Source organism: Eurypyga helias, unplaced genomic scaffold (assembly GCF_000690775.1).
Source record: "Eurypyga helias isolate BGI_N326 unplaced genomic scaffold, ASM69077v1 scaffold8301, whole genome shotgun sequence".
NCBI classification, from domain to species: domain Eukaryota; kingdom Metazoa; phylum Chordata; class Aves; order Eurypygiformes; family Eurypygidae; genus Eurypyga; species Eurypyga helias.
The window spans coordinates 20,561-36,612 of NW_010231501.1; the positions used below are offsets into that span (position 1 = coordinate 20,561).

The 16,052-nt window shown below is 36.0% G+C and overlaps 1 protein-coding gene across 1 annotated transcript in view; it reads left to right on the forward strand.

Annotated features, from left to right (window-relative positions):
* Window positions 1-205: 205 nt before the first annotated feature.
* MRVI1 (murine retrovirus integration site 1 homolog) overlaps window positions 206-16,052 on the forward strand; it is a 35,141-nt gene continuing 19,294 nt past the window's right edge. The window contains exons 1-9 of the mRNA XM_010161099.1: window positions 206-271; window positions 6,780-6,880; window positions 7,704-7,774; window positions 10,319-10,492; window positions 11,428-11,505; window positions 11,947-11,996; window positions 12,428-12,469; window positions 13,636-14,226; window positions 15,689-15,767. Coding sequence (XP_010159401.1) covers window positions 206-271; window positions 6,780-6,880; window positions 7,704-7,774; window positions 10,319-10,492; window positions 11,428-11,505; window positions 11,947-11,996; window positions 12,428-12,469; window positions 13,636-14,226; window positions 15,689-15,767 — 1,252 coding nt within the window. The remainder of the gene's footprint in view (window positions 272-6,779; window positions 6,881-7,703; window positions 7,775-10,318; window positions 10,493-11,427; window positions 11,506-11,946; window positions 11,997-12,427; window positions 12,470-13,635; window positions 14,227-15,688; window positions 15,768-16,052) is intronic.

Sequence of the window (16,052 nt, forward strand, 5' to 3'; positions counted from 1 at the left end):
TTAATACTGTTTGTTATTGTAAAATGATCTCGGTGACCATAGAGTTTTAAACGGATTTGATTTGTATTTTTGGCATCTAACACAGCCTGCAGATCACAAGGCCTCTCAGCTCTTATGCCATCAGGCTAACTTGAAACAGATATTCTCAGCAGTGCATGGTCCTGCTAGCCCACACAGCAGTTCCACGTGCTTCACACTGCCCACCATGCCAACCTTACCTGAAGACAGGGGACAATCAGAAGAGGCACAGCACAACAGTCCTCCAGCCAAAGTAAGCACTTACAGAGAACTTTTCTGACACTTGGAAACCTGAGGCTGAAATATGTTCATGTATATTTAGGAGTTTATAAAAGAAAATCTAATTATTGCTATTTATTAGTGTGTTTTGATTAATTGCTGGAGCTACAAAGGAACTTTCAGTTGAGATTCTTAGAATTCTCCAAATACTTTATAGACCAAGGAATGAGAACTGAAGTTGCTCAAGCACTTACTGATCTATCGTGGAATCATAAAATGGTTTGGGTTGGAAGGGACCTTAAAGATCATCCAGTTCCAACCCCCCTGCCATGGGCAGGGACACCTTCCACTAGACCAGGTGGCTCCAAGCCTCGTCCAGCCTGGCCTTGAGGAGAGCCAGGGCTGGGGCATCAACTTCAACTTGATCTGGGAGCTTGTATGTCTGTCTGGTCTGAACCATTTAAATAAAAGCTGTCCAAAAATGTCCTTTGTGATCTTATTACAGAAAACTTTAACCTTTGAGAAAAGAACTTAGGCTTGTACTTCACAGTAGTCTTGAAACACCTAGTGTTGCCTTTACAGACACAGAAGATGCTATGCAATTCATATGTGTGTGAAAGATGGAAACCTGCTCTTTGGTTTGCAGTCTTTCTCAGTGCTATTTTTGCCACAGCAATAGCTGAACATATACTGGTTCTATACAGAGAGCATGTGGGTGCTCCCCAGATGTATTCATCATTTTGCTACTTAATTTTGTAGCGTCTACATATTTTTACATGTTTTATTTGCAGATCAGTTTAAAGAATCAATTAGATGATACTTTTCCATTTTGAATAATTTATACCACTGATAATCAATTTTATGTTCTAATACAGTGGTTTCTTTTTTTTTAATTGTTAGCTTAGCTGAAGTAAAGAACCTTGCTGTGATTACAAAATCACAGGTTACCCAGATCATTCTATTTTATGTAAACTGATGTAAGGAAAGAGAGGATTTATAACCTGGCACACCCTCAGTTAAAAGTGTATCCTTGTCACTGGGTTTGAGGACACAGTATCCTACACTTTAGGTGAAAACATCCGCTACTCTAACATTGTTGGAAAATATTGTCATTGGTGAGCCCTACACTGATTTGTCAGGCATTCCATGTGAATTGCACATTGTGCTGAGTGTTAGTTTCCTGATTTAAGATAAACACCCCAGATGGATGCAAGTTCATCAGACTGTTAGCTGAGAACATATATGAGGTCAAGAAGATTTTTATTTTGTTTTTAATTCATCTATGTGAAGAGCATTTTAGTACAAAAGATTTGCTGGATAAATCATACCCAAAGAGAAAAAAATAGGAAAAGCTAGCAGACAGCAATGAATCTAATCCTAAGTGTGCTTGTTGAATGGGAGAAATTAATTCCAACCACCTAATCTAAAAAAAAAAACCCAACATTTTTAATAGGTTATACACGCCTTTTAGAGGTAGATCTTAAAAGAACTATGATAATGTAGTAGTTCATGAATCAGTTAACTGTGCAGAACACTTCATTTTAGATAAATTGTTATCGTTAGGCAGAAAGTAACTGGATGTATTTTAACCAACACACTGCTCATGAATCTACTTAAGTTAAGGATTGCAGCTACCCAATGTTGTGAGAATTTGTTCTTATTCATACCTGTTACCACTACAGCATGACTATGTAATAAGTAAAACAGCTCATCATTGTGAGATAAGGACTTGTAAGCAAGGAGAGGGCATCAGAAGGAACTAACAATGGGTGGTCTTGTTTTCTGCCTTTGAACAAACCTTTCCAAGTGTGGAATCTCATCTCATCTAAAGTGCCGTCTGGCGTCTAACAACTTCCTCATTCTGTTTCAGGAGATGCTTCCCCATCTTTTCCCTGCCTGAACAAACCACACACATTCACAAAACAGTTCTGAGAAAAAGAAAATTACTCTTGCATCACATTAGTTTCTTGCTTACTGCAAGCATCTTTTGCATGATGGGAAGACCTGGGTTATAGTTCTCAAACTCATTTTGAGAAAACAATAGGGTTTTCCATTTCAGTATGTCTTACAGCAGCCTATGTTTGCCATTCTGACTAACTTTACACAACATTCATCCAAGTATTCATTAGCTCTGGGATCCTGAGGGAAGTAGGTGTGAAGTTCCCACCAACGCAGGTGTGAGGGCAGTTAGCCTAATTCAGAGAACTTTAGCCCCTCGTTTGAAATGTTGTCTGAATTACGAGTATGTAGTTCAGCTCTTAGTTTGTGGGGTGTTGTGTTACAGTAGGTACTGAACATTTTACAAGCTTTATACAGAATCATTTCTCCCACCATAAATCACAGAACTTCATATTCAGATGTCATTTTTAGTCATTTCTATATTTTAATTTAATTAGATTTATTTCACATAGAATAATATAATATGCTTTCACTTATGCCCTTAAAAATTGATTTCAGGTTTTTAGTATTAAAAATGTAATTTCTATACATTCTTACTGCAGCAAAGAAAATTAGATCCTTACCAGTTATGTTAAGATTTATAGTGGCTTATAAATCTCCCTACACTTTCAGTGTTAGTTGTGAGCTACCACCTTTCCTTCTTTTTAAATCAAAAATCCCTGTTTCTCTTTCCAGCTTTCTCTTTTTGTATCCCAAACATTCTTTTATTGTCTGCCCTGACTCCTGAGGAAAAGTCTCTCAGGTGTTCATAATGTTTCTCGTACACTTATTATTCCATCATTGAAGCTTCTGCATTTCTTTTTTTTATAATTATTCCTATTTAAATTTCTGTTGTACGTTTTTGAAATCACAGCATGTGATGTGGCTTGTTCTGAAGGAGATGTCCCATATTTACTTTGCTCTCCTGTCTGCTTCAACTAGATGCAGGTACAACTGAATTTCATTACCTTACTTGTTAAACTCTAAGCTCACCACTTCACTTAGACATCTAAAATTCAGTCCAGACCTTTAATTTCTAAGAATACAGCCAGGTGGCAGAGGATTTTTTCCCCCCATGCTTTAAAGAATTCATGCGGTATACAGTAAAGCTTTGTCATCTGACTGTCCTGGCAGGGTAGCTCGTTTAGCAGAGAGATTCCCCCCCTATCCCCACCCCCCCATTACTGTTCAAATCCATCCAAATCTGGCTGGATTAATAAACTTCTAAAACCACATTTTCTGTATGCTTAGTGAGGGCTTGGTAGAGTTAACAGCCAGGATGTCTGCAGACTTTACCTGCCCTGAGTATCCCTGAGGCTCTCGGATCTTCTGGTTTGGACCAAACAACTCTCAGCCCTGCACAAGCCTCCCTGCAAGACTAGATGGCACATGAGCATAGAGGTGGGGTTAGTTTACCCTACATTGTTATGGGAGGAGGGCTTGGGACAAAAAGGAAGCAAAGACTTAGCAGGCAGTCACTGGGGCTAGAAGATGAGGCAGCTGTTGGGAACAACTAACAGCAGACTTGTCTGGAAGCTAACACTGAGAGAGCAGTTACAGGCAGGCGATGGGAGGGTGATGGAAAACTTCTGTATCATCTTTGTGCAGATGTACCACTGTGAGACAGCTCAAACTTCCTGTTAGAGCTGCTTTTCCAAGGTCTGCATATAGCAGCCGGAGTAATCTTCAGAGTGTAATGATTTCTTTTGATTCAAGCCAGCTGGCTCTGCAAAGAGCTTCATGCTCTAGCTCTTCCTGCCCCTCTCTTACACAAACATACAGTAGGTTTGGGCAATAGGAGGCATGAGTCGAACTGCTGCAGATGCTTACCAAGATTAATGTATTCTACCTGACCTGAACTTGCCTTGACTACAGTCTTTTTCTTCTTCTTCTTTTTTTTTTTTTTTAATGAGCTGTTTTTAGAGTCCTAAAATGGACTTGAGTGACTTTAAGACTGATGTTACGTCATTCAAAAGCTTTTGCTCTTGGGCAGTCATGAGATAAGTATAAACGATGTGCATGTGTACTCAGCTGCTTTGCCCCACAAGCAGGGCAGTCACCTGAATTTTTGTCGACTCTTAGACAAAATATATTGTTAGTTTGTAAAATTTTCCAGAATACCACTGAAAGTCGATTTCAAACTGTTATACAATCAGTTGTGCACTTGAATCATAATATATCATGCTTTTACATTCTAACATTTCAAATATTACGGGCATATTTTTCTTCAATTTAAATCTTCACATTATTTTCTTGGCATGTTTCCCATCCTGCTCTCCTATGACTGACAGTGTAAGCTTGCTGAGGAACATCATTTGAGAATTATGAGTATAGGGGTGTGGTGCTGCATGGAATGTATTTTAGTAAAAAAAAAAAAAAGCTATTTACAATAGAATCAAGAGTGCTAAATCAGATGTCCAAAACAAAGTATATTTTATTGCCTTTGAGAGGAAGAAGGGTTATGCTACATATTTTAATATTATACCATTTTCAAAATGCTTCTAGAGTTCTTTGAGTGATCAGAAAATACATTATTTCAACAAGGATAAAATGCAGCATTGGGAGAGCCATTGAAAGGAGTTCAGCTGTATCTGATAGGTATTAGCAGCCATGTAACTTAGCTTTCTGGATGTATGTAATTCCATTTCAGTTTATAGTCTTGGCTACTTGTTTATTGTAACAAACCTTATGACTATGCTAATTTCTCTATATGACAGTAGATGACTGAAACAGTTATTCATTGATGGCCTTTGTTTCAAATAATTGCAATTATTTTATTTTCTCTGTTCTAAAAAGTTGACTTACTAAACTGTGAGCTGTTACATGCTTCATTCTGTAAATGCCTAACTTAGTGCTTTTGTAACAGCTTTTTATTACTGGCCTATTTAATCAATATTACTAAAATGAATGTTATTCTGAATTCATTACACTTGTGTCAACCTCTAGTAGGTAAATGTTCTTAACAGGAGTAAGCACAACTGACTGCAGATGTTATTTCAGTTAAAGCAAAATGGTATTTGTAACAGTTGAATGTAATTGTTTTTGTGCCATGGATAGCAAACATGCTCTTTTAGAAAATTCAGCAGCATTGCTTCCTAAAGAGGTGGTCAATGCCCCACGCCTGTCACTGTTTAAGTGATGTTTGAACAATGCCCTTAATAACATGCTTTAACTTTTGGTCAGCCCTGAAGTGGTCAGGCACTTGGATTAGATGAGCCTTGTAGGTCTCTTCCAACTGGAATTCTATTCTATTCTATTCTATTCTATTCTATTCTATTCTATTCTATTCTATTCTATTCTATTCTATTCTATTCTATTCTATTCTATTCTATTCTATTCTCCAATGTCAACTGAAGTAAAAATTTCTGACGAAACTTTGGGATGTAGTTTCAAGAAATAATTAGAGTCCAAATAACTAAATAAAATGAAATACTTGTACATACCAGTGTTTAGCAGAAGCAATTAGGATTTGAGAATTTACAAATTATTCTTTAAATTTTACATGTTGGCAGTCTTCTGCCTCTTTTGTGAAGCTTTCCTTCCAGATACAAATACTCATACTGCTATATGTTCAACTTATTTCATGATTGTACTCTAAAATAAAAATTGCAGCTTCTAACAGGTGCCTAAACATTCCCCCTCTGCATGATTTTATATGAATCACTTCTTTCAATTCCTTGACTGACTATAAACACCAGATTGCTTATGTAGCATTTCAACAGTGCAGGGGTTGTTTTTTGTTTGTTGTTTTGTTTTCTGAATCTGAATGTAGTACATGGGGTAGAAGTAATCATTTTTTGACTGCATAAGAGAAATCCACAGTTCTTTATTCCAACTTGATGCATCTCCATTTAGGATATTTCACACAAATGGATTTTTTCTCTTCAGCTGATTGTCATCATTGTGGTAGAAGGTGTGGGATTAAGTTCTTGGGATGAATTCTCATTTTTTTAAAAAGGCAAGCATACATTGATATTCAGTGCCAGTTTCCTTTGTCAGTTAAATATTATTAAATATTGCTGTTATATTTTTAAAAAATGATTTTCCAATTAATGGGAGAGAAAACCACATAGAACACTAACAGGATAACCTTATAATTATTTTCTGGGTTTTTTGGATAGCATGTGTACACTTTATACTGTGTTTACTCAACTTTCATTGAACACTAGTACCATTTGGAGGTTTGTGTGCCTAATTTAGCCCTGTTACACCTAGGTGCTTTTCGTGCTTGCATTCGGCTCAGTTGTTCACGAAGTGTTGTACATGTACTTCAGAGAGAAATGGTTTGCTGTGTGAAAAATCAGTTTATCTACTATTTTAAAGCTTTCACATTAGTTCCAAGCTTATTGAATTTAGCTTGCATGCATTAAAAATCTGCAAAGAAAACAGATATTCCAGGTCTCCATCACCTCTTTTTAGCAATTTAAGTATAGACCTCTAATTCACACCTGGTTTATCAAATAAGAGCTAATTCTCACTTAGTTGAATCATCTTCTCTTTTAGCTAAATTGAGCAATACGCGTTATTTTCCCCATAGAGCATTAGTATGCAGTGTTTTGAATTTCTGTTTAACTACATTTTTATATTTTTCACAAACCATTCAGGATACTACTGTTGAAGGCACAACATGCAGTACACCTTCTATTGTTCTTCCAGAGAATGCTGTTATGCCAGATGTAGAAATTGATAAAAATCTGGTTAACAGGTACTATATAATATATTAACAATCTATGCATAAATTGTACAGTAATTCCAGAGGCTGTGTTTCTAAAATATTGGTTGATATGTATATTGTATTAAGATATTATTGCTATGTCTCTGTTTGTAGTTTGATCACATTATCTTTGCATTTTGATTATATTTTTTTGGATGCAAGAAAGGGGGGACGTGAGAGGAATATAATTGATACTAAAAGGATAGTTTTATGTGACACTAAGGCTGCCAGCTAGACTCAGTATACTTTAAATTTTTTTATCTTTTAGAATAGCATAATTTTAACTTAAACAAAAACGTAAATTAATGTTTTGCGTAAGTTGGACTAAAAGTTGTAACTTCTGAAGTCCATCCTTTTGCTAGCAAATAAAATATGGCCTGATGATGAAAAAATTACTTAGAACCAACAAGAACTTTGTAGGCTGATATAGAGTTAGGAAATTAATCCAAAAGAAACTTCTGTAGCATCTGGAAACTGGGATAGGACCACATTCCTGATCTTGTGAAATAAAATAGGTATCAGTTGAAAATTCAAATAGATAATGTTTCTAAGCTACACAGTTGGACAACATAAATGTCTGGCTTGAATAAATACTGCAGTACAGTGAGTTCTGAAGCAGATGCTTGGGCCCAATTTTCCTTCTTTCTGCATTTTCCAGTTGTTTGAAGATGGGAGGAATTGCAATATAATCTTTCTGGGTTTAGTTTTTTAATCGACGTTCTTTCTTTTTAATGTTAAATCTTTATAGAGAAGTAGATTTTTTTTTTTGGGTGGCATACTCTGATAATTTTTGTTTGTTCATTGTTCTCTCTAGGCCTCGTAGTCCTCACAGGAGACATTCTAACCGTGCCATTAGGAATCCAACAAGTTCATTGACTTCTGTGGGTAAGAAGTGATTATTCATTTGAGCTAGAATGTTTTCTCAGGAAATGTGACATGCAATGAAGACCTAAATACAGAGTCTGAGTGTATTGACTACACCTTTTTTCCTGTGCATACTGTCTGTAATGCATGCACAGGGAATACTGCTAGCATGTTGAATTGTGTTTGTGATCATAAGTGGATTGCATGCAAACAGATCCAGGGAAATATGCATTATGTTAGTTTTGTAAAATTGTTAGATTACTGTGTTAGTTTATCATTTTTAGAAGGCTGGATATATACCTGCTTAAAATTCTTGTTGTACGCAAAATACTGTTCAGTAATACTGTTTCTGTTACTTTTGAACAACTGGAATTTTTTTACCAAGGAGCATTACCTAATTCTTAGGCATCTTGAAACAGATGCATCTGTATGTTTCTTCTTTACTGAAGCACCAGGAAGCATCACAGTCCTGCTACCTCTGTGATACTCAAAACATTCAGAATAATAATTCTGTTTTACCACCTCAGATTGCTTTTAGTCATTGAGATTCTATTAAGGACTGATTAACAAGTCCTCTTTATATTAAGAAATTAAGATATGTGGAGTTGTTCTTGATCAATATATTGAACATAGGCATGAGGGTTCATGGAGCATGTCTGAATTTTCCAATACCAAAGGGATTCCTGGCAGTCTCAGCAAATATTTCTTATAAGCAGCACTGGTCTGATGATGATAGCAGATCATGCATCCCTAGGGTTCAAAAATGGCTTCAGCTAGGACTACTGCCCCCCCCCACAAATCTTAGTGTAAAACAAAGCAGAAATTTCATTAAGAATATATTGCTTTAAGAATATCTAATCTGTGGGCATGATTTTTGACAGCCTTGAAATTGAACTAAGTTTATGGAAATTAAACACAAAACACAACCACCACTGCTATGCCCCCAAAAAAAGCCAATGCCAAAAAACCCAAAAAGCCCCAAACCAATAACCCCAGACCCACAAACCAAAAAGCATTGAGTTTTTGCTGCTTACTTACACACTTACATTTTCTGAAGACTGATTGTTCTGTAATGGCTCTTGTCAGATTTAAGAATAGTTTTCTCATTACCTGACAGCTTCCCTCCCCCTCACCCAAGCTGTTCTTTAGTAAGTCTTTCTTACTGCAAAACAGTGTTATAAATTCCCTCTTCCCTAGTAGAGACATCAAGCTGGGGAGAGAGACAGTCACAACTGATATTTCTTAGAACACATTTCATTCCCTAAGCTGTTGTTAATGTGATCAAGTTGTTATTAATACCAGATAACTGTTCACACAGCACAGTCACTTATTCACTCATATAGTTAGTTCACTCACACAGTGACGAGTCTTCTCATAGATAACTGAGAATAAATGCCTGACTTGCAGTCTGTTGATGCTAGTGTGTGCCAAGGGCCTTGTACAGATTGAGGAAACCCTTGGTCTGTTTATCAGTTCTTGCAGATCCAAGAAGCTTACTAGTCTGTGAAGTTTATCAACCCATGAAAAACTTGCACACACTACCTCATCAGCATATGTTTCCTATCTTTGGCCTGTTGTTTTCAGGTAACTCTTTCTCAGTACAAGCCTAGGTGCTTATAGAAGACATCCAAACCAACTCACATAGGAAAGGCTACAACAGGCTACATTCTTCGCTTAATCATAGCCTGAAGGATTGTAAAAATTAGTGCTCCAAGTTTAGTGTTTTCAACCACTTTGGAAGCCAGGGATTAATGGCTTCTTTCTACAACTAACTAGAAATGGTTTAGAAAACAATGCATTAATCTAAAGGTCTAAGTATAAGGCAATGGCTTTCAGTTTGTTGTCCGTGCATTCTCCTGTGTCACACATCTAATGTACCAACCAACGTAAGTGGGCATGGGAGAAGCAAGCTCTAACAATGCTTTCCTTAACTACTGGATATTCTGATGGGATTTGCGGGTCCACCACGTGGTAGAGATTGATTTGCCTTTTGAAATAGCCTTATAACTCCCAGGCTTAAGCTACATGCTGCTTTACTGTTGCTACTGCATTTGTGGGAAAAGCTCTTGTATATGCATAGACTGAAATCTTTATACTTCCAAAGTCTGCACTTTATTTTATAGATTATTGGATGGAATCACCTGTATGTTATAACTAGTGTGCATAAATCTTTGCCAGGTGAGTTTGTGGGACCTAAGCCTTGAAAAACTGGACATACAAGATCCATGGAGAAACAGTCTACAACAGAAATGCTATGACTGCTAGTCGAGATGGATCTAATGCTGCTTTTCCTGATAAGTTAGAAAAACTGTACTGGGGACACAGCCAGAAAAGCCAGTTTCACACATCAGAGCATCTTTGATAATAGTGACTTAATCTTAGTGGGTTATCTGTGTTTTTGAGGACTTGCTCTAAAATGAGAATATAACACTAGCAATGAGAACACATTAATGTTTGTTAAAAGCAAGCTCCACGCTAAATTTGTAGATTGCATTTGTTAATCTGAAATGCCACAACATGTCTGGAAACAGGTGATACAGCTCTAATTCTGATGTTTTCTACCAGACAACAGTGGTCATGTGATTGATCTGGTAAATGATCAGCTGCCAGATATCAAAATATCAGAGGAAGACAAAAAGAAGAATCTTGAATTACTGGAAGAAGCAAAGAAAGTGAGTGAGAGGTTTCTAATGCGCAGAGGCAGAAAGTCAAGAAGCAGCCTTCCAGAGTCACCCACAGGTAGGTGCAGATTCTGAAAACAAGATTTTATATTCTACTTCAGAGATCTGCAAAGGCACAAACAAGCATCTGCTGTAATGCATACACTGCTACTGTATACACCCGCTTTGTTAATTTGAAGGTCAGAAATGACCAATCTCTATATTCAGATGTAATGGTGAAAGATGGTGTAAAGTTTTTAAGTGCCTGAACAACACTGCAAACACTGTAACAGGAAAGCATGAAGTATTTCTACGGAATCTAAAAAAAAGCTCACAAATTTCTGTTTGTGAAGATTTTCTTCCTAAAGTTCCTATTGTACGTAAAGTGAAATTTTAACAGCAAGATTCATACTGCTTAAAAAATATTCCCCCTGGACATAATTACACAGACTTTTCTTCTGAACATAGTCATAAACTAAGCTAAATGGGTAAGATCCTCCTTTAAAAACAGCAGAATGAAATGTTTTGTTCTAGAATGTAAATTGAAATATTTTTTCTCCTATATAAAGTGCTTGAAAACTAGAGCAAAATGCCATTTTATCATTAAATTAATTAAAATTAATTTATCATTAATTTTATCTTAAAATTGGCTTGATACTTTCAGGAGGAAAAATAACAACTATCCTTTTTAAAATTGAATTTTTTTTTTTAATTCCTTGTGTCTACTTGTCTGCAGTGCTTGCTCTATCAGAAAACTGAGGAGAATAAGGATTCTCTACATCAACAGAACTCTATTAGCTTATGGCAGGTATATGAGATAAAACCTACTCCAAGTTCCTAATTGCCAAGTACAATTTGGCAATTGAATGACTTGTCAGGTTCTGGACAAACACATGACTGATGACTATGAGATTCATGTTTTAATCTTATCTGAATTTTAAAAACTCAGAAGCTACAAGCCTTGAAAGTAAAATTACCTCTCTTGTGTTTGTTTTTGTCTTTATTTTAATGAAGCAGTTTCCCCTACACTTAGTCCTAAAGTTTCACCAGTGGCATCTCGGAGCAACTCTCTCACTCTTCCAGTTCCATCAGGTAAAATGCTCTATGCAGGCTCAAACTTTAACTTATAAAACTGTATAAAAAAATGTATTTTTTAATATTTCTTGAGAAGTCAAAATCTGTAGATTGTAGCATCTCCTCCTGAATATGACAAAGCTCATGAATGCCCAGAATATATATTTTTACATAATTACATAAATATAATTTGTATTATATTTTTATTCCTGTAGTACTGCTAGGTTACATGTTCTATTTCTTTGTTCTTTCAATAATGTAGTTTTGAGAAACTTGAATCATCTTTCACTTACTATATTTTACATAATTGCTTTTCCCTTTTAAATAGTATTCCACATTTAAATTTTGTCCTTAATATAATACATGGAACTGTCCCTGTATGTGTTTGCTAATGTTGTAGTAGTAAAAATTTTGAGCAAAACATTCGGATATGCCCTAATTATTTGTGTGTCTTTCTAGGGTCTGATGCATGTACAACCACTAGTGTCGAGTCAGTACCTCCAGGGCAGGTAAGAGAGAGCTGAATAGTCTGTACAGAAACCGGGGTGTTACAGTACTCCATTACACTATGCTGTCCTGTTAGTCCTTCAGGAAAATGGGATGTTTTGAATACCATTTTATATACCAAGATTTGATTATTGATATGTTTTTTCTGCAGAGTGAGGGACTAATAAATGTTTACTCTGAAGACAAAAATCCATGAGGTAACATGCACTGAAAGATCATAGATACCTGTTAAGTGTAGAAAATGAAAAAAGGTCCAATATAATCCTAATCTATGGAAAAAACTAATCCCTAAAATTACTTCATAAATAAATGTGACAAGCAGTGTAAAAACTGAGAGATTCAAAGTTCATCCATTAACATCTATATCTAACATTTGCATCATCGATGTGAAAGATAACCTTGTAAGCAACTTTTTTCTTCCTTTGCTTGCTAGAATAACAGAACTGTGAAAGAGGATGACAGGCAGACTGCAGAAGTAAGTGTTTCACATTGTGTTGAACAAAACCTGCCTGTTTGTCTTAGCACACGACTTATTTATGTGCCTCAAAAGGCTAAAAGATTGTTCACTGAGTGAAACGAAAAATTATACTGATCTAAGAAATTGTGAAGCACCTGCAATTATAATGGAGGACGATGAGTTTACAGCTGGCCTTTACTTCTTATCATGCACCCTGCTCTAGCTCATTTAAAACCAATATACTAAATACCTTTATTAGTAAAGTGAAAATATCTACTATCGCCGCTTTGGTCCATGCTGGTGTTTTAGACAGACATCCTCTTCCAGACCCCTTTGCTTCAGTGACAGAGATTCCTGTACCTCATGTTGGGATGTAACACTGTTGGGATGTTTATAGGAATAGGAATATATAGTTTATAGGAATGCTTCCTAATTTGTTATAGGTAGTGTCAGATAGCCCTTTCAAGAGATTTTGCTGTGAGTGGATTAGGCAATGCTTACAAAAAACAGTATAGCAGCAGAATTTTTGAGCAGTAGCAATAAAGGAGAGGACTAGCAGAGCCCACAGTTAGTTTGTATGTAGGTGGTCTTAAATTGCTGACACAGGTGCCCTTTAGATGAAATAAAGACTCTGTACCAAAGTAGCCAAGGCATAGACAAGCATTCTTTTGCCAGTTCTGTAGAGATTGCAGCCAAATTATAATCGAAGGTACTGCACACAAAGATGAGAGAAATTACAATATGTGCTTTAACTTCATATACAGCCCATGGTTTTTTACCCTTGGGAGGTGAGGGGCTAACAGGAAAAAAAAAAAAAAAACACCAAACTCAAAAACCACACTGCTATAAGATTTGCTATAAGTGCTATAACATTTTACAGTGTTAAATATGTGTACTCAGACAAACCTTACATTAAGATGATGAGAAACTCGGCTGTATGAGGGTTGCTGTAATGAATGGACTCTGGAACAGGAGGAGGTTGTCTCAGAAGTTCAGAGAAGAGATTCCCAATTCAGTGTTCTTTCAATTGCCTTTTCAAATTATTTCTCTCATCAACAGCCCATGTTTGAAAGCAAATGTCACTGAAAAGGAGATAGCTTTTTACAGTGAAAATCTGTCCGTGGGCAGGGGAAAAGAGAAACTTCACTTGTTTCTCTGTTTTATGTGTGTCCCTCTACTTTCAGAATGCTGCAAAAGGATTAATTGATCGAAGGCAGAATGATCAAAGAAAGATTTCTCAGGGAAGGTTGGTTCCTCGTTCTGCTGGTTTTGAAAACTCCAGAGAGAAGCTTTCAGAACAAAAAGAAAACTTTGATCCACGTAAGCATATGGATACTTTACCTAAATGCTCCCCTTCAGGTGGTGATGGTGGCAGAATGTCTCTTAACACTTGCATGAATGTTAGTGAAAATGAACCTGGAAAATCATTCCTCAAGAAAGTAAAAGAAAATGATGTTCCTTTAAGAACCCATCTACCAGCACCAGGACTAGGAAATATAGACTCAAAGCTAAAAATTCCTGTTCCAGACATGAGGGACCATAAAGTTTCATGTAAACCAGAATTTAAGCCGTGTGGACTGCGCCCTCCTCTACTACGGGCAGTATCATGGGATAGCTTGGAGCCTGGACAGAAAGATAAAACACCTTTAAAATTACCATCTGAGGAAGATAAAAGCTTTGTTGGTAATAAACCCATCAATCCATTAAAAGCTTTCAAAGACCTTCAAATCCAAGTTCAACCAGTTCGAATGCAGAAATTGACAAAACTCAGAGAGGTGAGTCCTAGTTAACAGTTGTATCCTGTTTTAAAGTTTTTTTCGTGTCTTCCAAACTTTCAATTTAGCATTATTTATATCATTGCAAGAACCATGCAGTAATATAATGGGAAACAGTTTTATCAAAATCAATACATAACTGTGTCATGTTTTTCCTTTTTTAGTAAATTGTGACCTGTAACTAATTCCATGGAATTATTCTATTTCTTAGTTCCCTTCAAATATGGATCAATTGCACCGTGGTCGCTTCACTAGGCACATATGCACGGGCATATGGTCTTACCTATCCAAGTTCTGGCCCCCAGAAAAAAATTGGGATACTGGTGTTAAGAAAGTACTGATTGCTTTCAGTGTGTCGGAAGGGTAGTCTAAAACACAATATATCTCATCTTTGCATCGTTTACATGACCTATAAACAGAAGCAATTCTGTCATAGCAATCATGTCATTTGTAAAACATCCTTGGAACTGAAATGATTTATTTGAGTATTTTCTCTGACCTCAGTAGTTAATATTTAAGCTGAACACAGGGCTGGCAGGTGAGGACCTCAAATTCTGCACTTTGATTATTTCATTCCCATTGTATTGCTTGAGAATGGCAGCTTATTAATATTTTTCTGTTTATATCAGACATATTCTTATATACACTGCAAGTTTTGATTATAGAGACACTGAACTCTTACAGTTAAATTCTTAAAGTTACTCTTAATTAAAGGACACTTTAATTTTGAAAGTCCTAGAAGTTGTTAAGCACAACAGTCAGAAAATTATTATAACATAACATTTCCAGTTAGGTGAAATTGCAATTCTGTCTCCAGTAGGAATTGTCTACTTATAAACAAAAGCAAGTGTTTGTGAATTTTAAACATATTTGAGAATATGAAAGTATAAAATAGATTACAGGAGATGATAAGAGAAATAAGGTAACAAGGTTTTGTTTTTGAGAATACATTCTTCCCTACCTGTAAGGAATAGAGGCAGAGTACAGTACCAGTGAAGTATTTACTTGCAGCTGTAGCATACCAAGCTTCGGTGTGAACAAATCTTCCTGAATACGCCAAAGTGGTAAAGTCTCATATATATGATCTTCTGAATTTTGTCTCCTTTCTGGGATACGTATTTATTACTATGGCTATATTCAAAATTGCTTTTTTCGCTTTCATCTACCAAAACACAATTTTCCTACTTGAGTAAGGGGCACATGTTGTAAATCTCTTTTTGCCTGACCAGGAATTTTTCTAAATAATGCATATATGAAATTTGAAATATGTAATATTTAAGAGTGTTTGTTTGTGAATGTTCATGTATCCATGCAATGTAGCATCTGACTATAACTTAACATAAATATCTCCGTTATGTTTATTAACTAAAGGGAATTTTATTTTTTGTGTTCACATGGCAGGGATATTTAAATTGAGATTTCTAGTTAAGTTACTTAGAAATGTTACTGTTTTTCTTGACAGGAGCATATTTTGATGAGAAATCAAAATTTAGTCGGACTTAAACTTCCTGAACTTAGTGAAGCAGCTGAACAGGAAAAAGGTGCAGTATCACAAGAGCTGGAAGGATTGTTTGTTATAAACTGATTTTTATAATCAACTATATAGAGGAAAAAACAAGTCATTTTTCAATTGCAATAGTAGTTGTAATGAAGCAATCATGCGGGAGGGTAGTAAATAATAAACAAGAGAGATCACTAATTGAAGTACCTGAATTTTTTGATGATCTGAGCCAAGATACTGTAGGTATTATTAGAACCAAATGGAAAGATGCATACCTGGAACAGAGTCTAGCTTGCACTTTATTGATGGAGGACTGTCTCAGTTT